Consider the following 21,971-nt stretch of genomic DNA (forward strand, 5'->3'; position numbering starts at 1 on the left):
GATCACATGCCAAGTTTAGATTTCTGAATTATCAAGGCCTCTCTTCAATTATTACAGAATGACCTCATGGCCCTGCGGTCTTCGGTGAGGGTTTCAGTTCACAATAGTAAATACAACCACCTGGTGCAGCTGTTTCAATTCCATTCAAAAAGCTCTATGGCACGACTATTTTGAACAGTATTACTGATGCATTAACTTTATTTTTTTGTACTTGATGGAAGCATGTTCTTTCCCTGCGTGATTTGTACTATGTTAATGCATAATTAAATACGTATATTTTTATATACGTTGGTAGTCAAGGCGGGACAAGGCCTTAACCATAGTGCTGGGGGGAAACATTATTTACAAGAAGCTATTCTATTTAGCGAGCATTTCAATATTGTCTTCCACACTGACTAGATTGATTAGAAAAATGATTTGCAAGCAGCAGCCTTGAACCCTTTGTCGGAATTAATTGTTCAGCTTTATTTCATCATCGCTTAACACTGATAATCCTGCCAAGGACAGCAGGCTTTGTGCTATCTTTATGATATCGATTTGTCCAAGACTTTGAAGGCAAAAGGCGCTGCTATTGTTTGCATTGTGATTACACTGAAAAAACATTTCACTACAAAATCAAGCAAATGATCAAGTTTAAAACAAGGCATTGTTAGTTTCATTTGTAAATCCTTTGCGATGTTAACATTGAAAAGTTTGCAAAATCATGAGCTCTCCCAAGCTAGCTGGAAGGCCTTGGTAGCAGAGTTTATGATTTGGGATGGTTTCTGGTTTGCAATTCAGCGCCATTATTTGATCGCTTTCGCTGGGGGAATGGCCGAGAAGGTGAGCAGGTAGTCGACAAAGCAGCTGGGCATGTATGACAGCGGCAGCCAGAACAGCTTGGCGTCCCATCCTGGAGAGTAGCGTTTCCGCGGCGACACCCCCGCCACGGCGTGCTCCATGCAGTGCACCACCTTCATCAGGTCTGCGTCGGCCATTTGGGGGACACTCTTGATTATTGGCTCCACTAATGAAACAGAAGGATGAGGTGCTTCAGAGCATGTCTTAGCGTCTCTCTTGTATGAAGGTGCAAAATGTGATCTGATATGTGAACAATATATTTTTATATACTTGAATCCAATGTTCTCACACACACCGTTTCCTGAATGATTTGTCACAGAAATTACATTCACAAATATGCAAGTCTCCAAGCTTATGCATTTCTCAACATATTGACCCTCAGGCTCTTGTTTGATGACTACGTTTGTACCACAGCATTCTAGATTCCACTGGTATGCATCACTATTTTCAGTACAGGAGACATCTGCCTTTTGACAGTGCTGAACCAACATGCTAGAAATCCAGATCAAATACAACTGTTGACCAGATGTTTCTTGGACGACAAAATGTTATGCTCGAAGCTCCCCGGAAGAATATTACAATTTCAGCCAATTAAATCGATGGGTAACTAATATCTATTCAGGGATGATAGCTGTATCTTCAGTTATTGGTAATGAATATGACGGCTGGTTGCAACAACTGGATTGGTTTATTCCAATATACACAGAGAAAAGTTTATAATCATCCATTTTCTCACAGGGTAATGAGTTGAATGTTTAGTTAACTATGCGGCGAGTCCTGAGGCTCAGAGTAAAGTGGGAGGGGGATCACGGCAAGGGAACTGTGTTTACATTTACATTTAGGGCATTTAGCCGACGTTGATTAACTGATATCATGCTTTTGCTACTTTTCTATTTGTTTCTAGACCGTTATATGACGTATGCATACATGCTTTGCGTCTGGTTCAAGGTTCAAGGTTCAAGTCTGAGCCCACTGACGAAATAGTCGTTTCAGTTGGCAGTGCAGAATTCGCGCCTCCGGGCTACCCCCAATGTTTACAACTTCTTGGGGCGGTGTATTTGCCGACACAAGTACAAAGTGTTCGACCAATATAAACGGACTGGGATACTCGGAGGGGTCCTTAAATCAACATGATGCAATACCGACCGTTTTTTTAAAGATACTGAAATTGGTTTCACAGAAATGAACAGTGTGAGAATCACAAGGGGTATTTTTAACATACATGCATGTAACCCTATTCTAGTAGTACCCCCAGATGCAATTATTAACCCTAAAAAAACCTTGAAGTTTTTACCTTTCTGCAGATAGTCGGGTCCGTAATCGTCTCGAACTGCCTGGGGCATCTTCTCCCAGATCCTCTGGTTGCTCTGCCAGTGGGCCTCGTAGGCTGTGACAGCCGTCCTGAAGAAGCCTGGCTCGATGACGCACACTTTCACCCCAAACGGTAACATGCTGATTCTGGAAAGAAAAGAGTCCTCCAACCCTTTAGGCAAGGCAAGGCAACTTTATTTATATAGCACTTTTCATACACAAGGCAGACTCAAAGTGCTTCACATATAAATATTGTCATACAATAAAATAAAATAATAGATAAGTAAAAGAAAAACATATGCAAAGAAATGAGGGTAAAATAGAGAAAATAAAGGGAAAGTTAAAAAGGCATTTTAGTAATAAAATAGAAAGTAAAGGCAAAGTTAAAAAAAGCTTTTTAGAAAGTGTAATGTATTTAAGATTTAGCAGAAAGCTAAAGCAAACATAGTAGTCTTCAATCTTGTTTTAAAGGTGCTCAGAGTTGGGGCAAGTCTTAAATCCTTAGGGAGTTCATTCCAGCTATTTGTTGCATAGTAACTAAAACCTGGTCTCAGAAGATCTTAGCGTTGGCTTATGTAGTGGAGGCATATCAGTTAAATATTTTGGGCCTAAACCATGTAGGGATTTATAGGTCACCAACAAGATCAGATCAACAGTCTCTCTGGTATCCGCGTCAGGACTCCAACCCGACCTAAAGGAACTTGGTACTTTCTCTGGGACTCCAACCCGGATTCTAGTAACTGTAACCCCGAACCAACGGCCTTATTCTGGGACTCCAACCCAGACAGACGTCGGGACTCTAACCCAGACAGAACTCAGGTCTTTCTCTGGGACTCCAACCCAACCTAAAGGAACTTGGTCCTTTCTCTGGGACTCCAACCCAGATTCTAGGACTCTAACCCAGACAGAACTTGGGTCTCAAACCCTTATCCTTTCTCTCTGGTATCAGATAGTATCTTTCTGGTAAAAATAGAAAATAAAGGGAAAGTTAAAAAGGCATTTTAGTAAAATAAAGGCAAAGTATTTAAGATTTAGCAGAAAGCTAAAGCAAACAAAAGTATTCAGTCTTGTTTTAAAAAGGTGCTCAGAGTTGGGGCAAGTCCTAAATCCTCAGGGAGTTTATTCCAGCTATTAGTTGCATAGTAACTAAATCCTGCTTTCCCATGTTTCGTGTTTACTCTTGGGCTAATTAACAGATTGGTCTCAGAAGATCTTAGTGTTCTAGAAGGCTTATGTAGTGGAAGCATATCAGTTAAATATTTTGGGCCTAAACCATGTAGGGATTTATAGGTTAGCAACATGATTTTAAAATCAATTCTCTGACCTACAGGAAGCCAATGTTACGATTTAAGAATTGGTGTAATATGTTCAAATGTTTTGGTCTTTGTTAAAACTCCAGCAGCAGCATTCTGAACAAGCTGAAGCTTCCTTAGAGTTTGTTTTGGGAGACCTGTAAGGAGAGCATTGCAGTAATTAAGCTTACTAGTGATAAAGGCATGTACAAGTCTTTGCAAGTCTTCGGTGGACATGAGCCCTCTGTCTTGCTACATTTTTAAGGTGATAATATGCCGATTTTGTAACTGATTTGATGCGACTGTCAAAATGGTTTTCAGGGACAGAGAGTGAAGGTGTTGGGTTACTTTAAACCTTTCCGTTTTAGCACAAAATACAATTATCTCTGTTTTGTCCTCATTTAGCTGAAGGAAATTTCGGCACATCCAGTCTTTCATTTGCTCAATGCACTGGCACAGCAGATCTATGGGCCGATAGTCATTTGGTGATAGCGATATATAGATTTGCGTGTCATCAGCATAGAAATAATGGTTAATATTGTTATTCTGCATGATTTGCCCTAGTGGGAGCATGTAGATGTTGAATAAAGAGGGTCCTAAGATCGAACCTTGTGGGACTCCACATGTCATGTTGGTTGATTCTGATAAAGTCGCCAATTGAAACAAAGTAGTTCCTATTTTGTAGGTAGGACCTGAACCAATTTAAGGCCCTGTCCACACGAAGCCGATTTCATGGCGAAACCGCAAAGGTCTTGTACGGTTCGGCCTTCTGTCCACACGAAGCCGGCGAATCCGCTGACCGAAACCGCAAACTTCTGAAACCACCCTCGGAGGTGGTTTCAAATCTACCCGGTTTCGTTTTGGATTCGTGTGGACGCCTGAAACCGACTGAAACTGTAAACCATGACGTCATCACCCCACCCCTCGACCCTCTAGCCAATGACTTAAGCCCGCGGAGTCTCAGAACTCACAACAACAAGGATTTCTGTAGCAGAAGCAGCGCCCCTGGAATGGGCCTGGAATGTGTACTACAGCGTTTCTACAGATCTACCCGGTTTCGCTTGACTCCGTCTTTACGGAGATACTGCGAAACCGGATAGATCGAAACCGTAACGGTTTCGCCTGTTTTGGCTTCGTGTGGATGGGGCCTAAGACTGTGCCTGAAAGCCCCACCCAGTTGGGCTTTCAGGCACAGTTCAGTTTTCTGTCCAAAAGTATTGTATGGTCTACAGTGTCGAATGCAGCACTGAGGTCTGGTAGCATTAGTATTGAGGTTTTGCCAGAGTCTGTGTTAAGACGGATGACGTTTACAACTTTAATGAGGGCGGTCTAAGTGCTGTGCAGGGTCGAAATCCTGATTTGAAGGTGTCATAGCAACCAGTTGATGCCAGGAAGTGATCTGAAGTGGAGATATTGATGGCGCGTCTGATGCCTTCAATTTTATCAGTATAAAAGCTGCAAACTCATTGCATTTCTGCGTGGAATGGAGATCAGGTGGAATTTGTGTTGGGAGGTTGGTCGGTCTGTCAACAGTTGCAAATAGTGTTTTTGCATTATTAGTATTGGTTTTAATGATATTGGAGAAAAATGTTTCTACCACTTTTTAAGTCTAAATTGTAGGCACAGAGGCTCTCTTTATAGATATCATGGTGAATATGAAGTTTTGTTTTACGCAAGTATTTCTTTTCTTTTTGTTTTTCAACCTTCCTGCATTCTTTTTTCTGTGCTGTTACAGAAGCAGCTTTTCTCCAGGGTGCCTTTTGCTTTCCAGAAATCGTTTTAACCTTATAAGGTGCAATGACATCTATGACTTTCAAAATTTTCAAATTAAAGTTTTCTACAAGATCATCAGCAGAACATGGGTTGAGTGGTGGTAGCAATGAGATGGCCTTTCTAAAAGTACATTCAATTCTTCATTGACATACCGTTTTTTGACAGTATTGGATTTTGTCTGTATGTCGGGAATAAAAGATATATTAAAGAAAACACAAAAGTGGTCAGACAAGGAAGGATCAGTCACAGAGAGATAGCCCTTTGTGATAACCAGGTCTAGAGTGTGCCCCTACAATGAGTAGCCTCTTTCACATGTTGAGACAGTTCAAATGTGTCCAAAATGGTACACGTCACCAGTTAAAACTAGACAGTCAAAGTCTGTGGAGATGCTAGACAATAATTCTGTGAAGTCATCGAAAGAATTTGTAGAGTATGTGGGTGGCCTGTAAATAATTAAAAGGAGAACTCTGGGGGAGCATTTCAATACAGCACAAAGGTATTCGAATGATGGAAAATCACCAAATAACATCTGTTTCCCCTGAAAAACATTTTTAAATATAGCAGCAACCCCTCCACCTCTTTTTCAAGATCTACATGCGTCAAAAAAGTTATAGTTGGGAGGAGCTGTCTCTATCAGAACGGTTGCACTGTTATTTTGTTCCAGCCATGTTTCAGTTAAAAACATAAAATCCAGTTTAGAGGTGGTAATAAAATCATCAACTAAAAATGATTTGTTATTAAGAGACCTAACATTAAGTAGACCCATCCTGATGGTGTTGTTGATAGGCTTTAAGGTTGTTTTTGGTTTGTAGGCAATATGTATGAGATTTGTGAGGTTAGCAGTGTGTTTAAGTTTCCCTTTGTTTACTCTTAGTGGTTACAGCAGGAATGCAAAAGTTGCCATGTTTTGACGTAGGCAACCTTGGGTTCAGCAGATTATGCAAAACTTCCTTTATACTGTGTCTACGGCTGAACCCTTTTTTGTCTCAGTAGGCTAATACTCAGGACTACTATTAGTAGCAATCTGAACACAGCACCAAGGGACGAGGAGGTAAAACTGTCTGGAGATTTATGGAGCCTTTGAAACTGTATCAGACCCGGGATAGTTCTGTGTAGCCGCCACAGGAAGTGCTTTGGATGTTTTTACTCGGATTATCTTGATTAGGGGTCGGCAATCTTTTCTTTGTAAAGGGCCATTTATGGTTAGAAATGGGTGTGGATAGCTGTCTGGAGCCTCCTAAATTTTTTTTGTAATAGGCTATTTAGCTACTTTAGCAATTAAATAGCCTGTATAGGCATATTCAACTTTTGAGTCTAACCCTTTCTTTAGTGGGGGGGGGGACTATGTATGACGTCATAAAAAAGGCTTTATACGTTCAAACAGCTAATCTAATATGCTACTTCTTGTCCCCTCAAATGGTTATTAGGATGGGGGAGGCATGAAATGGTTTTGAAAAGCAGTTTCTGTGATTTTCCAGGATATTACAGCTAATTATATCTGTAGTTCAGCCATTTTGGATTAACTGACACACATGTTAGCAGATGTTATTTGATTTGATCCTGATGAGACCATTTGGGATGTATTCAAACAATGCTCGCTAAGTGTGTGTGATCCCGTTTCTCACAAATCCCATTAATATCTAATATATCTATTATAGATTCACACCTAAAGTCTGTTGGCAGACAAGCTGAAATTGTTCAGATCAATAATGAGGCTAGAGGCAGGGATCTCTGCCAACAGTAGTACACAGTTGTCAATGGCAAATTGGCTAACAAAAGAAACCATCAGAAATAGAGGCTAGAGAGTAAAAGAGAAAATCGGGCTGACAATTAACGAATATAATTGCTTCGAGGAATTAGAACATAGAATCGAACAAATTAAACAAAAATGGCTAAGAATTGCTAACGTGAATTAGCGAAAGATTTACCACTTCGAAACTTCGGTAAAAAGCGGACTTTGTGAACTCTCTTTTTTGCGGCGGCTGCTATGCTCCAACCTGAGGCTGTCGGTGAAGGACTCCACGGCGTACTTAGAGATGCAGTAGGCACCGGAGCAGGCACTGACTCTGCCGAACACGCTGGCCACGTTCACCACCCGGCCTCGGGACTTCTTGATGAGCGGCAGCACGCTCAGCGTCACGGCGACCACCCCGTCTATGTTGACCTCCATCATGCCCTTGTAGTCCTCGAAGGTCAGCCAATCCCATGGCGAAGACGGCGTGGCCACCCCGGCGTTGTTGACCACCGCCCACAGGCCTGAGGAACACACACACACACACACACACACACACACACACACACACACACACACACACACACACACACACACACACACACACACACACACACACACACACACACACACACACACACACACACACACTAACTTTTGTAGAACTGTAAGATCGAGGTTCCAGGAGTATTAATTTTCTGTTTCAAAAAAGGTGTTTCTGAACCACAGTGGGCCCAAGGGCCAGGTTTTCACACAAGCCATGGACAGAAACCACAACAGGGGGCAAGCCCTGGTGGCTCACCCGGGCTCAGTACTGAACACAGTGACCCGGGTTCAAATCCTGTCCGTAGTCATTTGTTGCATGTCCTCCCCTCCATCTCCCATACCTTCCTCTCTATCTCACTCTATAATAAATCATAAAAATGTCGAAAAAATATATCTTAAAAAAAAGAAACCACAACACAGGGTTTCCTGCCGCTATAAAGTGCTGTGGGAAACCCTGCCACGGAACCCAACGCACCGCGCTCTCCCACTTTGGCCTTGATCATGGCGGCCACCTTGGCGATGCTCTCCTGGCTGCGGACGTTGAGGTGCGCCGTGGTCATCCTGGAGGAGCAGCGCTTACGCAGGTCCTCCTCGCCCTTCTCCGTGAAGCAGCCGGCGATCACGCTGAAGCCCAGCGAGTCCAGGTGGCCCGCCAGCATGTTGCCGAAGCCCGAGTCGCAGCCCGTGATGTACACGTGCTTGGTGGCCTTGTCGCCCACGCGGGCCAACTCCCGCAGCCAGCGGTACAGGTAGTAGACGACGACCGCGCCCAGGACGTACAGGTACATGCCTGAACCGCCCAAGAAACAAGGGAGATCGGACACACAGAGGACACACAGATAGTTATTTTATTATTTTACATTTTTTACATTTCACATTTTTGGTGGGAGATTTTTAAATGTGACATATTATACCACCGGGTGTCTGTGTGATTAGCCGTTACAAGACGTTTTGAAAAATCTGGCTCTTCTGATGTCACAAGTGAGCATGTCAACCTAGATGTGTGCTGGATAGATAAGTCTACAAGCCTGTTGGATAGATCAGTCTACAAGCCTGGCAACGTTTGCTACAGTCAAACGTTGCTTATCAGGTGGGCGTCGCCCACGTGATGTCAGAAGAGGACGATTTTTTGAAAACGGCTTGTAACGGCTAATCACACAGACACCCGGTGGTATAATATGTCACATTTAAAAATCTCCCACCAAAAATGTAAAACACACCCACAGCTGTTGGTATAATAGGTTAGCTTTAAATCCCAATTTCTTTTTCACTTTCGTTAAAAACCAGCTCACTACAGAATCGTTTGTCTCAGGTTATATAGGCTGAGAGTGGTTTACTGTATCAATGACAATAGACAAAGATTAAAAACGCAACAGACACCAAACGACCAAACAAAACCAACATTGCACACAATGTTCAAATATTTACGTGGTCCATGAAGATAGGACATTGCTTGACATAAAGCTCTACTGGGGAACAGGCCCACTGTTAGTTAATTGGTACTTGCATGCCGGCTGTGTGTAGGAAATCTGTACATAAATCTATCCTACACAATTATCTATTTGAACACCCTTTACCCCATCCCACTAATACTGCCAATATCATACAACTGCTGCTGAAACTGCAACAACTACTTTTAGTTGGGGTATAAAATGTTAGCTTGCTGTGTTTCACATGTCTAACATGGTTCCATTACTACTGTGGCCCACTGCAAGAGAAGGTTCTGTAGTGTCTGTTCTAGCTAATTGAGGGTTAGGGTTAGGGTCAGATTATTTTATCTCTTGTCTTCACAAGTGCCAGGAAGGTAAGCTGTCATCAAAACCTTGAACCTTGGCCACAATCTTTTCTCGTTATCTAGTTCTCCCTCACACACACACACACACACACACACATATATATTTATGTGTGTATATATTTGTATGTGTGTGTGTGTATATACACACACACACACACACACACACAAATACAGATATCAATCACACACAAATACAGATATCAAACACACACACACACACACACACACACACACACACACACACACACACACACACACACACACACACACACACACACACACACTTGCTCCAAAGCTCTCAAAATGTCCCAGAAAACTCACAGACCTACTTCATACCCTGCTGTTATTTTTTTGAACCTGCTGTAGGGAGTAGATAAAGTAGATATAGTAGGGAGTAAACAGAGTGCAGGCCTTGCTGCTGCCATCCAGGTCTGTGTCTAGCGCACTGTACTGGATCCACACAGGACTGAACCATGCAGTAAATAGAGAAAGGCTTTACTAAAAAATCTCATCATCAGTCTTGGTTTCGCCTAAACGTTCACAACTCGTTCAATAACCGTTTTTAATATGTCTTAATAGGCGTCTATCCATATATCTAGGAACGGTAGGCGGCATATAGGCCAATATATTGACCGCCAGCAATGCCTACATCTTGTCAAAAAAGTTACAAATGAATAATACTAATAACAAAAACATTGATTATTATTTCCGTCACACAGAAATACAAAACAGACGGTGCAGTGAAAAGAAAATGCTTACTTTCTGCTGAGTTAAAGCCTCCAGTCTTCAAGCTGAGGGAGATTTGAACCCAACGATCACAGCTGCAAATTCACGTGTGTGTGGAGCGGAAAGTAGCGCTCCTTACTCTGTAGGGAAAGGGTTACACGGGGCGGTGCCATGGGGCGGTGCACTTTCTCTTGGTTCGTGTTTGTTTCCACCAATCCCGAGGCTGGAGCCCGGATAGTATCCTGTGAATAAATGCTCTGACAAGGTATACGAAACTGGATTGGTCTGATGGTGTTGAAAGGCCACGATGGGGCTAAATTGGAAACCTAAAACGTGTTAAGGTTATTTAGAAAAATGTGAGTTGGATGCTTGAGCAAAACGTAAAAGAAACTAACTAATAACTTACTATTTTAAAGGAGTGAAGTGTACACCAGGTGGCAGCAACGTTGCAGATATCGGACTTCTTTGTATACTCTGAACGCACCACACGACAGCCCTTCTCTGTTCATGCCCTTTGACACCAATTCGATCTCATTCCAAATATTGTCGGCCAATTATTAATCCTTTGTTGGCTGCAACGCTTTGATATAATTTGGTTCAGTGGCCATTTAACAGATTAGACATGAAATTCCAAAGCAAATACACTGTGAACTAGGCCTCAAAAGGGCCAACTCAACCAGTGCTGTTTATTTGTCAGCACATGCACTTGTTCATGCTCTATTTGTGCGTGCATGTGTGCGCGCTTGCGTGCGTACCTGTATGTGCGTGTGCGTGTGTCCGTGTGTGTGTGTGTGTGTGTGTGTGTGTGTGTGTGTGTGTGTGTGTGTGTGTGTCCGTGTGTGTGTGTGTGTGTGTGTGTGTGTGTGTGTGTGTGTGTGTGTGTGTGTGTGTGTGTGTGTGTGTGTGTGCATGTGTGTGTCCACTATGGGGGGCAATCAGGGCCTACATTTGTAAATATAAAAAATTCAACATCACACGTGGATCTCCATTATACTATGGATTTAGCTTGTGCTGGTAAACATCACTTTAACTGTATTATTTTACCCCCAAGAATGATACACTCCAGGCGTAAAGGAAAAAATATTAATTCCAGTATTTTAGTTGATGCAATTAAAAACTCCCAACTTCAGCACTTTTGCTTGCAATCGTTAAACTTTTCACTCCTCTCCGCATGTTTTCTAATCATGATCTTGTGAGATTGATGTGGTTCCCAGGCTACCTGCTTTCTAGAGTTACCTTTTTCTTATCCCTATGTTTAACATAATGTACTTCCCTCCGTTCCTATAACGTCCCACTTAAAGTGGCTTTGAACATTTGTAACACTGCCCCGACCATGGATAAGAGTTAAAACCAGGGCCGGCTCTAGCCATTATGGTGCCCGAGGCGAGATCAGGTGCTGCCCCTCTAGGGGCGTAGGTAGCATTAAAGGTTATCAGTGGCTCAAAATTATTTTACCGACACATTCAGGGTCACTACACTGGTGATAAGGCAGAAGTGCTGCCTTATCACCACCAACTCATTCTCAGTAAAAATATAGACAAAAAACATCACAAAGGTTTCAGACAAAATCGATTTTTAAATTTTTATAAATAAAAATATTTCTCAAACAAACTTTATCATTAACAAATATGTGAACAAAAGCGCTATTAAAGCTCCACAAAATAAACTTCTGCGATAAACAAGTAGAATGATGTAGCAGTAAGAAAAATACACTGTTCATTTATTAAAAATTATTTCCTGTTTCCTCATGAAATATTTATAGTTCAGGTTTGACCCAATTATTAAGTCAGACAGTCCTAGTCAAAGAAAATATTATTTGCTTCAATAACATGTGTTTAAAAGGTGCTTTGTAGAATATAGTAGAGATCAGGTGTCCCTTCTCCAGCAGCTGGGGGCTTCTGCAGTTATTTCCTCATTGGATCTGGAAAGTTGTTGAGTAGATGAAGTAAGCCAAGCTAAAAGCAAGCAAAAACATGTAGCTCCTGCTGCAGAGTAGCTATAAGTTATAGACTAGATGAAGTAAGCCAAGCTGAAAGCAAGCAAACACATGTGGCTCCTGCTGCAGACTAGCTATGTCGCTACTAGCTATGTCGCTACTACAAATGTAACATCTACGCCTACATTTTTATGTAAACATGAGATGACTACCCCTTTATTGGGTTCATTCTGAGGATTGAATAAGTAAGTAGGTGATCCCATCCCCTTTAAGGCTGAGGTTTCCTGCATAAAAGCACAAAACAGTCATTATATGCTGTTTATAGGTACACAATATGCAGAACCTTGATTTAAAACCATCCATCATTCCGATTGGCTGCTGGCTGAATCTGGCGAGTACCCCTATGAGAAGATTGGTTAAGTCAGGGCATTGAAGAATTTCGGAGTTGTGAGAAAGATGCACCACATTCAAACACAAGTCCTGAGTTTGCCTCTCTGGGAGTGGTACACCCGTCTTCGCACGTTAGCTTCCCCTGTGGCACTGCCTCAGTGTAGTCTATGTCAATTACATCAGTGAGAAATTCCTTGCATTCATCATGAAATGCCTCATTTCTTTGGAAATTTCTTTTTAAGGTTGGAAATACCATGCTCAGCAACATGATTATCAGCCCGTCAAAAACTTCTTTCCTGAACGGTCACCTGAGACTGTAGTGTTCATCCACAATGTTGGCTGAGTCTTTAGCAATCTTCTAGAACTTTTTGTCTTCTAAGGCATTTCCTTTGTGTCTCCATATGTGTATTCATTGAATTCTTTATTGTACTGTGAGACCCGTAGCTCCTGAAGGTTGAACAATGAAATCCTGGTGGCAGAGATTGAATGATTTTTGTTACCTTTTCTTTTCATCCTCTTAATGGACCATTAACCACCCAGGCGAGGGAGATCTTTACTGCTCTTTTTGACCCTCTCTTTTTGAGGTATGGACACTTAGATAGATTCGGGTTTGGGGTGCTTTGTTTGGTGACAGGTATGGTCTTCTGCGTAAGCCTCTGGGAGGGCTGTGTGAATGTATTGAATTGAATTGAAAATATTTTTTTATTTCGAACAAGTAAGGGAATATAAAAAATAAACAATAATAAACAATAAATAAAATGATGGAACAAGTGGACAGTTACAATTAAGCAATATTTACAAACATTGAAAGTCACCAATTTAAAGATACTTTCCAACATTTGCTTTACCAGTTCGAAAATGTGTTCACCTCCAGACCTGAGACTATGTGACTGCTGACTGTCTTTTCTTGAGCCATGGTGCGGAGAAGGATGTTTGTTCCCTTTCCTCTGATATACAACGGGTGTTTGAGTTGGTCTACTCTATACAAACCATAGCTGAGCAAGCACGGTCAAGGAATACATATATTTGCACTATTTCATTTCTTTTGCTGGATTTCACTTTAATAGACACAATAGATAATACTCACTCCTCTTCACAGGCCCCAATATGCCCATATGCTTTCAGAGAAGCCTCCACACCGTTCTTTGATGTTTCAGACTCTTCGGTTGGTCATAATTTTATTCCTTTTCATTTTCCATTTTACCTATGTGAAGCACAGTTGGACGGGTTTGATTTAATCAGGGGCGACTAGTAAAGTTTGTGCTCATGTGCCTTGAACAGATTCCCTTTTATTTTAAGAAGCTGATCTTTTGAGTTGAGATGAGAGGTAATAGCTTGTGAGTATATCTGTTTTGAGGCGAGGGTGAGATTGTATTAGCCTTAAAGTTTGCCAGACTGCTTGCAAAGCTGTTGCTGGGGAATTTCAGCCTCTGTGACTTGATAACTCTGGACTCCTTTGACCTAGTCTTGCAAACTAGTTTTTTATCTTGAATGTTGCAACATACAGGGTGTGTTGTGATCCGTAGTTGTTTTTATCAGTGAACTCGACCAGATCACTGAATCTTGCCTTGCTGGTCCGCCTTTCCTGTAGCTTATAGACTTCTGATCTCCACCTCTGTGGAGTTTAAATGGCAACTTGGTGACCAGACATTTTAAGTTAGGCTAAGCCAAGCGCCTCCATACATGCAATATCTTAAGGTTACGACCATAACCCCTGTTCCCTACAGCATGAGTGAGGTATCTCACATATGGGGTACGCCTCCCCGCGTATCCCTCAGAAGCACTTTATCACTACGCCAGCCAAGATTGGCAGGCCACGTCTGACGAACCCAGGTCAGCCCCCTATGTAATTATCTGACCGTGCATACGGAGTAATTCAAGGCAGCAAACTCTTCTCGCTCACCGCAAAGAAGGGTAATCCGGTGAGATACCTCACTCAAGCTATAAGAGAACCGGGGTTACGGTCGTAACCTTAATTTCTCTTTCAAGCATTCGTGAGGTATCTCATGTATGGGATATGTTTACTCCCGTATTGCCGGACAGGCCAACCTCAACGATACGTGACCATTCCAATCATGACAGCTTCCTGCGCTCCCTATGAGTTCACACTCAAGACAGCATGAGCCAAGCGAGGCGCAGTAACGTCAAGTCTGTAACAACCTCGTTCCTCAATGATCTTGACCGTGGGGAGGAAGGTCCATGGATTTTCATAAGAATTTATAAGACTGTATTTGAGAAACTGGGCATTTAAACAAATTTATTGAATATCATGGATCTGCACCCCCCCCCCCCTGTTGTACTGTGTATTGTTTTGTAATGTCTGTGCGTTTTGTCATCTTGAGATGTATGTATATGAGGTTTTTGATTGTTTTGTTCGATGTTTTGTTGTGTGTTAACGTAGTGGGTGAAGCCCAAGAAGCTGATTTGCACAGCGCCTCTAACGAAACCCCTTTAAACAAGGCCCACGACGTGGCAATGCCCCTTTTTGAGTGTGCATGCAAACCAACAGGTGCCTCCAGCCCTTTTGTTGAATAAGCCAAAACTATAGCCTCAACAACCCAGTGTGATAAACGCTGTTTTGTGATAGGCATACCCTTGTGAGGACCAGCGGTCTCATTTATAACCGTTGTGTACGCACAAAACGGGGCTGAAACTGGCGTACGTGACTTTCCACGCCACGGTTGTGTTCTATAAAAAACTAATTTGGCGGGAGAATGTGCGCAGTCCTAAGCAAACCCTGACCCATGCGTACGCATGGTTTGGAGGAAAAGGAGAATTGGTGACACAGACGGTGTGGTGGTGAACTGAAGTCAGACTGAAGATATGTAGCCTAGTAGGAGAAGAACGACTATGTTTTATCTTCGCACTTTATTTTATTTCAATCCGCATCATACGTTAAATGTATGTAATCAGAATAATTTAAGTCAACTGCGTTATTTTTCAGTTATAACTCCTTATAATTCTCTGTATTTAATCCCGTCACTCCATACTGTCCACGGACGGCGCGACTGCATGGATAAAGCATCTGTCCAACATGTGTCAATAACATAATATTTTTATGTGACACCGTAAACACATAATTCAAGATTCAAGATTCAAGACAATTTATTGTTATTTCAGCCATATACACAGTATACAGTGAAATGAAATAGCGTTTCCCAAGAACATAAGGTGCAACATAGAGCGACAATAATAACAAAAAATCAACAACAACAACAACAACAACAACAACAACAACATGCTACATATAACTGCAAACCAGTAAAGTGACTGTGTGTAATTTGTAGTGCGGGAATATAAATATAAATATGACAAATCAAATCAAATCAAATGTCAATTAAATCCCAAGTGTGGAAAACCAAGCCACATACTCCTCATCACAATCGTTATAAGATTTCATGACAAATCAGGCATTAAAAAGGGGTTATGTTCAAGAACATTTTACGTGAGTGATTACAAACTGATTATCCAAGTCTCGGTCAGTCTTATTGCCGTAACCCTACAAATACAGCGGTGAGCCCCGTGCGTAATGCTGCACCATGGCACTGCTGGAGGACCATGCAAATGGCAGGATTCGGAGGGAGAGGGTTTTCAGGGACCATAGCGATTAATTGGTACATACAAATATGTACCTTTATGTCAGAGTAGGGATGGGCATGATTAATCGACGATCGACTAATTGATCGTTAAGAATTTCGTTGATTACGTACATTTTTCATCGATTAAACTAATGCAGTGTGCAATTAAACATTTTACCACACAGGGGCAATATTTCAATTTGCGGCTCCTCCCCCGCAATAAACATCCCGCTATGAACGGTGAACTCTTTACGCCTAGCAGCTATAAAAAGCTATAAAAACTACAAAATGACTATTAATGCAGACTATGTGTGACCGTTTTCAGTACACTTATTTTCGCCCGATCTGATTCGGAACCCCCTACGGCCTACGTACTCAAACTTAGACTAGTATACGGATAGTATGGATATTGCAACACGGCGATGTAATCATGAAGCGGACGATGCCACGGCGAAGTCTGGTATGGGACCATTATGATTTAAAAAATGACTTCTTGGGGACCACTAGGCGAGGTTAGCATCGAAGCAGAAATAAAGAACTTTCTGAGCCCCTGGATTGTGGAAAGTTGTTCCCCCGCCTTGCCAAGTTAGCACGGAGGTATTTGTGCATCACGGCAACGTCGGTCCCCTCAGAGCGGGTGTTTTCGGCGGCTGGACTGACGTTCACCAGGCTGCGGTCGCGTCTGACCCCAGAGCATGTTAACATGCTCATCTTTCTGAACAAAAATCCGTAGACTGGTTGGTTAAGTTATAAAATGATTGTATTTTTGATACTATTATTGTTATTATTTTAGGAAGAAACTGGGGTTGTGTTTATTGATGTTTATGAGCACCGGCTTCGAGCTGCATGCTCCGTTGTTTATAGCGCATAACTATTGAACGGATCTGGTTTAACTGAGTTGTTAATCTAATAATAAAGATCCTAATGAGGAAAACACGCTGCATTTGTATTTTCATTTCATTTCGAATATATATATATATTATTTTAATTTTAATGTAAAATATTAACGATTAATCGACTAATTGATCGTTAATTCTCCCGACGATCGACTAAGACAACTTAATCGAATGCCCATCTCCATTTCAGACCACTTATTTTTTAATTCTGGGACTGTGCGCTCAGTGCCACTGACAGAGTTCACTGCTGCAGCAACATGTTGCCACTCACTGCTTTTTGTTGTTAGGGCCTAAAAAAAAAAATTGTTTGGTTCCGGTTTCCGACCGACCCTGTCAATTTATGTGCGACCCAAATTATTTCATGAGTTTTATAAAAAAAAAAAAAAAAAAATTTTTTTTTTTTTTTATGTAATTACGTTTTGGTACAGCACCTCTATAATTACGTTTTGGTACAGCACCTCTTCATTCTGTACAAGGATGAGCGAATTTTCTCGTTTTTAAATGAAAACAACCTACCTATCATTCGCTGCCGCTGGAAAAAATAAAATAAAAAAATAAAATAAATTCCCTACCTACCCATGACCTCACACGAACAAAACTACTTTTCGGGCCTCCACCTCACCCACAAGTGTCTCCACTTCAACCTCCGTGAAATTTCGCTTTTTTGCTTTTCTCATTCCTTCTGCCATTGTTTCCGACAAGACATAATACTTGCATCCGAGTCTTTTTTATATGCAGATCGCATTCATTCGCGTCGTTCGCATTGACCATTTATGGTTAAAGTGGAAATGAAGCAATGAGAACTGTGACCATTTTTTGGTTGCTTTTTCATTTTTGAGAATACATGGATTTTCATTAAACCTGAAATTCAAGTAGTTTCACTGGAAAATGAAATGTTGATAATGACTTTCGCAACTAGGGCGCGGCCATGTTTTAAAAATGCAGGCATTACGTCATCAGAATGGTTAGCGCTTCCAAATAAACATGTCAAATCTTGGAAGAAGAACAGGGGGGTCATTTTGTATTGCCCCTGGATGTTCAAACAAATATCATCGGCTAAAACAAAGAGAGTGGTAAAATAGTTCATTTCCATGTCATTCCTGTCAAGAAGCCTAAACTGCTCCAAAGATGGTTAGCTGCATTGAAACGCCTCAGCCCCCGAATGGGATGAGGGCAGAGAGTATGTAGCGACCACTTTATAGAGGCTGATTACATTGAAGAGGGAGCTTTTGCTGTCCCACCAATCGGCTGAAGCCAGATGCTGTGCCAACAATTTTTAATTTTAGTGGCTATAGTGCTGGAGACACGGACAGACCTGTCAAATCGCACCTGGGCGCTGCTCTTATGCGCAGAGAAAGAGTGCAGAAACGCGCTTGCCAGGCAGAGGAACGAGAGGTAAACTTAGCTTCTAGTACTAGAGAAACAGAGAAATTAGTCCACTCACTGTTCGAAGATTGTCTTGTTTGCAGACTCGCTCCATGCTCTTGATCATTTCTAATCCATCGCCAAAATAATCCATTGATTTCGGAAATAATCCATTTGCAAACACCGTCGGTTGCACTATTTTCACATATTCATGTGCACACCCAAATAGCACGACAATTACATGTATCATGAAATTAACGAACTGTAAGACAGCGTGGTAGACAGCTGCTGCACCCGTGTACTACTTTTCATAGCTGTAAACAACATCCTGTGGAAGGGCAGAGCCGGGAGATGTCAGTTATTATCACCTCCCTAGCCGCGTTTACATGGACACATCTGTTCCGCATAGATTTCTATGCGGAACAGAAAATGATCATGTATACGCCTCATTTGGAATACAATTATCTGTTCGGCATAGATTCTATGCCGAATAGAAGAGGTGGTGTAGTCCGTTTTAATCGCCATGTATACACTTATTCCGAATAGATTGGGGTTTAATTTAGAGCAGCCGCAGTAGTTCGCAATTGGTCCACTGAGCTCCGTCGGTACTTTTAAGCAGAACGAACTTCACCGCTGTCAAGGAAAGCGGCGCACAGGCTGAAAACATTATAATTTATGCAACTTGTTTGTGCTTTATTCTGAATAATGGTTCATATTTCCGACTTTATTTGTATTTATGGAATATTGAAATATTTAACTAACTATAGACATCTGTTTATTTGATTGCTTCCTTTCCACTTTAAAACATACAGGGAGGAACGTGAAGCTGATTCAGCTGTGCACACTTGTAGGCACCCTGTGATTTATAAAGCAAAGATTGCTCAGAGGCGCGTGTAGGCAGGGTTTTATAAGTCTGAATATTTTTTGGCGCACGCAAAACTTGGCTTTTAGGCGTACGTACACTTTTAGTAACGATCCCACGCTAGGGTTGCCGCGGTATACGGTATTACCGGTGTTGAGGCCACCACTGTTTACTTGGTGTTGCACACCGGCAACACAGTTTCTTTTTTTTTTTCAGTAATAAAAAACAAATTCTGTAAAAATGAATAACATAATTATAATTAAGAAAAAGCTCTCCCCTTGTCAAGAAGAGCCTGTAGTAATATCAAGACAGTATCAACAGAACAATGGAAGGGGACATCGTCAGTAGAAGTACACCAATCCTCAAATACACGCCACTTAGCCTCATACAAAGTGCGCATCGAAGGCGCCCTCGCGCTTTGGATGGTCATTATAACATTCTGTGGCAGGCCACATGACGCTAGATTTACCCTTTCACAAGCCAGAACCGGGAGCCAGACGTTCTGGATGGGGATGAAAAATTTGCCCCTGGGCCTGGGATAACAGATCCCTGCGAAGTTGGAGTCGCAGTGGCTGAGAATAAAGCATTTGCATTATCCCCGCCAAAAACTGTTTCTGAGGCAAATTCGGCGCTACCATAATAGCAATTAGACCCTCGTACCTCAGTCTAATGTGGGGGTTATCAGAGCCAACAGGGGAAATGCGTAAAGGAGTGTGCATGGCCACACGTGCACAAATACGTCAGGAGGCAAACAGGTCTACTGACAGGCACCCGTAGTGGTACCGAAACAGTTTCATCACCTCTTGGTAAAGTCTCCACTCTCCATAACGAGGGTGACCTCGTGAGAGTAAATCTGCATCGTGGTTCATCACTCCAGGCACATGCGTTGCCCTGAGGGTAGATTGGTGCTGCTCCAGAGAATCAGTATGTGTGCCAGCCTGTGTAGTTGAGGGGAGGGCAAACCTCCCTGCTTGTTGATGTAGGCCACTACCATTGGATTGTCTGTCCTTTTGTCTGCACACATCGTGTAGGCTTGTGCCGATAGCCGGGGAACCGTCGTCATCGCCTCTCGCACCCTCTGTGCTTAGGTTGCGCAGTGTTCTTCGTAATCCAGTCTCTTCAACCATTTGGAACGGGTGGGCGCCGTCCTCCTCAAACAGGACTGCGTCGTCCGAGCCATCGAGTGAGTCAGGCTCATCGTAGGCATCGCAGCCCTGTAGGCATTCAGACTCAGTCATTGCCCTTAGGTCCTATTGTTCCATCTTCTCACCCCAGTCGGTGCTTGTGCCCGCTATGGCTTCTTGAGTCTGGCCGCTAGGAATGGGGGACTCCGACAGCAATGGGTCTTCATCGGTCAAGCTAACATTGCGAGCCAACCGACGCCGGAGACTTTTCATTGGAAGTCGTGCGCAGTGGTCGCAGGACAGGTACCAATTGAAGCTAGTGCTTCTCGTGCATGTCTCAGCCCGAGGCACTTGTTGCAGGTGAGGTGGGTATCTCTCTCAGAATTATGGTTCCCGCAAACGCACACACGTCCAAGCTTTTTTTCCTTCGTGTTAGGAAGGGGAGAAGCCATGGTTTAACTGCAGTTTGGAGACTGGCAAGTTGTTTTCACTGTTGAAGCTTTGTGGCCAATTCGGTATAGCTAATCGTTTCAGCTTTCCAGCTAGATGTAGTTAGCTTTGCAGCTAGGAGTTCCCGGTGACTAATGTTTGGATACAAGGTAGCCACTGTACAAGTGAGTAACCGCTGTCTGAGAAACAGGCTGGATAAAGATAGTTGTTTGGCGACAAGCCTATCTGTCAACAACCGCTTAGTAGGCACTAGCGCCCGGCGAGCAAGTAGTAAGCTCACTCTATTGACAGTAGCATAGAACCCTGGCACTTAGCAGTATCGTTGATCGTTACTTCTGATCGAGAAGAGGTAATTGGATGACGCCGTACGCATGATCATATAATTATATAGAGGGCTGATCTTTTATTATTATTTATTTATTTGATTAGGACAGTGCACATTAATCAACATGTCAGCCAGAGCATCAATATAAATATGCCGGAGTTAGCTTAATTGCTAATTTTCATCCGTTGTCCTAAGGCAAGTCAAGAACATAAAAACAACATACCAGTATACAAAATAGATAAAAAAACACTTTTACACACAAAATAGGTCCCAATTCACATCAAGAGTCCATGTAAAAAAAGTAGAATGACCAAAGGTTACATATGAGAGCAGGTCTGGCTTGCTACTAACCACTGTTTAAGGGTCTTTTTAAAGATGGTGTAAGTGGCACAGTCTTTAACATGAGATGGTATTATATTCCAGGACTGTGTTCCTCCGATGGACACCACCATTTGACCAAATTTGGTCTTGCGGCGTTGTATTTCGCAGTCATCTCTAGTTAGTGCTCTGGTACTAATTGTAGAGGATTTCTTCTTTATAAAATTCTGTAATGGTGGAGGGGCTAGACCATTCAGAACCTTAAAGATTAGGCAGACATCCAAAAACAGCTGAAAACTATCAAAGTCCATGATTTTGTGTTTATTTGTAATTTTACAATAATGGTAGTATATAGGTTTTTTGTCTAGTGTTTTAAGAGTTCTCTTGAATAAAGACTTGATTGGTTTTAAAGTGCTCTCAGATGTATGTGACCATTTTGTGTAACAGTACGAGATGTGAGTAAATATCCTTGCATGCATATAAGTCTTTGCTGTCTCCATAGTCAGGAAAGGTCTTATATGCTTGAAATTGGATAAATTAAATTTAATTGTGTTTTTAACTTTCTTAACATGCTGCTTAAAATTAAGGTTAGAATCGAAGATGACCCCGAGGTACTTAAAATATTCCACCACCTCAAGTCTCTCACCACCCACCATGACTGATGGTTGCTGTCCCGCAGTTGGCTGTCGGGAGAACAACATACAGACAGTTT

General features: G+C 42.1%; 1 protein-coding gene across 2 annotated transcripts; it reads right to left on the reverse strand.

Annotated features, from left to right (window-relative positions):
* Positions 1 to 173: 173 nt before the first annotated feature.
* dhrs9 (dehydrogenase/reductase (SDR family) member 9) lies at positions 174 to 10,195 on the reverse strand. Of its 2 annotated transcripts, XM_030353647.1 has the most exons (5): positions 10,049 to 10,195; positions 7,970 to 8,284; positions 7,214 to 7,472; positions 2,135 to 2,298; positions 174 to 1,006 (listed from the first exon to the last, which is right to left on the reverse strand). In XM_030353647.1, exons 2-5 carry the CDS (start codon positions 8,280 to 8,282, stop codon positions 786 to 788), a joined length of 957 nt encoding a protein of 318 aa, XP_030209507.1. In that variant the 5' UTR covers positions 8,283 to 8,284; positions 10,049 to 10,195; the 3' UTR covers positions 174 to 785. The 2 variants fall into 2 exon arrangements, with proteins under 2 accessions (XP_030209507.1, XP_030209508.1); XM_030353648.1 differs by lacking the exon at positions 10,049 to 10,195 and having other exon boundaries at positions 7,970 to 8,297.
* Between the last annotated feature and the right edge of the window lie 11,776 nt (positions 10,196 to 21,971).

This window comes from Gadus morhua, chromosome 4 (assembly GCF_902167405.1).
Source record: "Gadus morhua chromosome 4, gadMor3.0, whole genome shotgun sequence".
Lineage (NCBI taxonomy): Eukaryota > Metazoa > Chordata > Actinopteri > Gadiformes > Gadidae > Gadus > Gadus morhua.

Bases quoted from the DNA above. Each gene is read 5' to 3' on its own strand.
- dhrs9 (XM_030353647.1), bottom strand. From the start codon at position 8,282: ATGTACCTGTACGTCCTGGGCGCGGTCGTCGTCTACTACCTGTACCGC. The intron at 7,473-7,969 runs GTGCGTTGGGTT...TGTGTTCCTCAG, and splicing joins GGCCAAAGTGGGAGAGCGCG to GCCTGTGGGCGGTGGTCAAC. The intron at 2,299-7,213 runs GTTGGAGCATAG...TTTTCTTTCCAG, and splicing joins TCCTTCACCGACAGCCTCAG to AATCAGCATGTTACCGTTTG.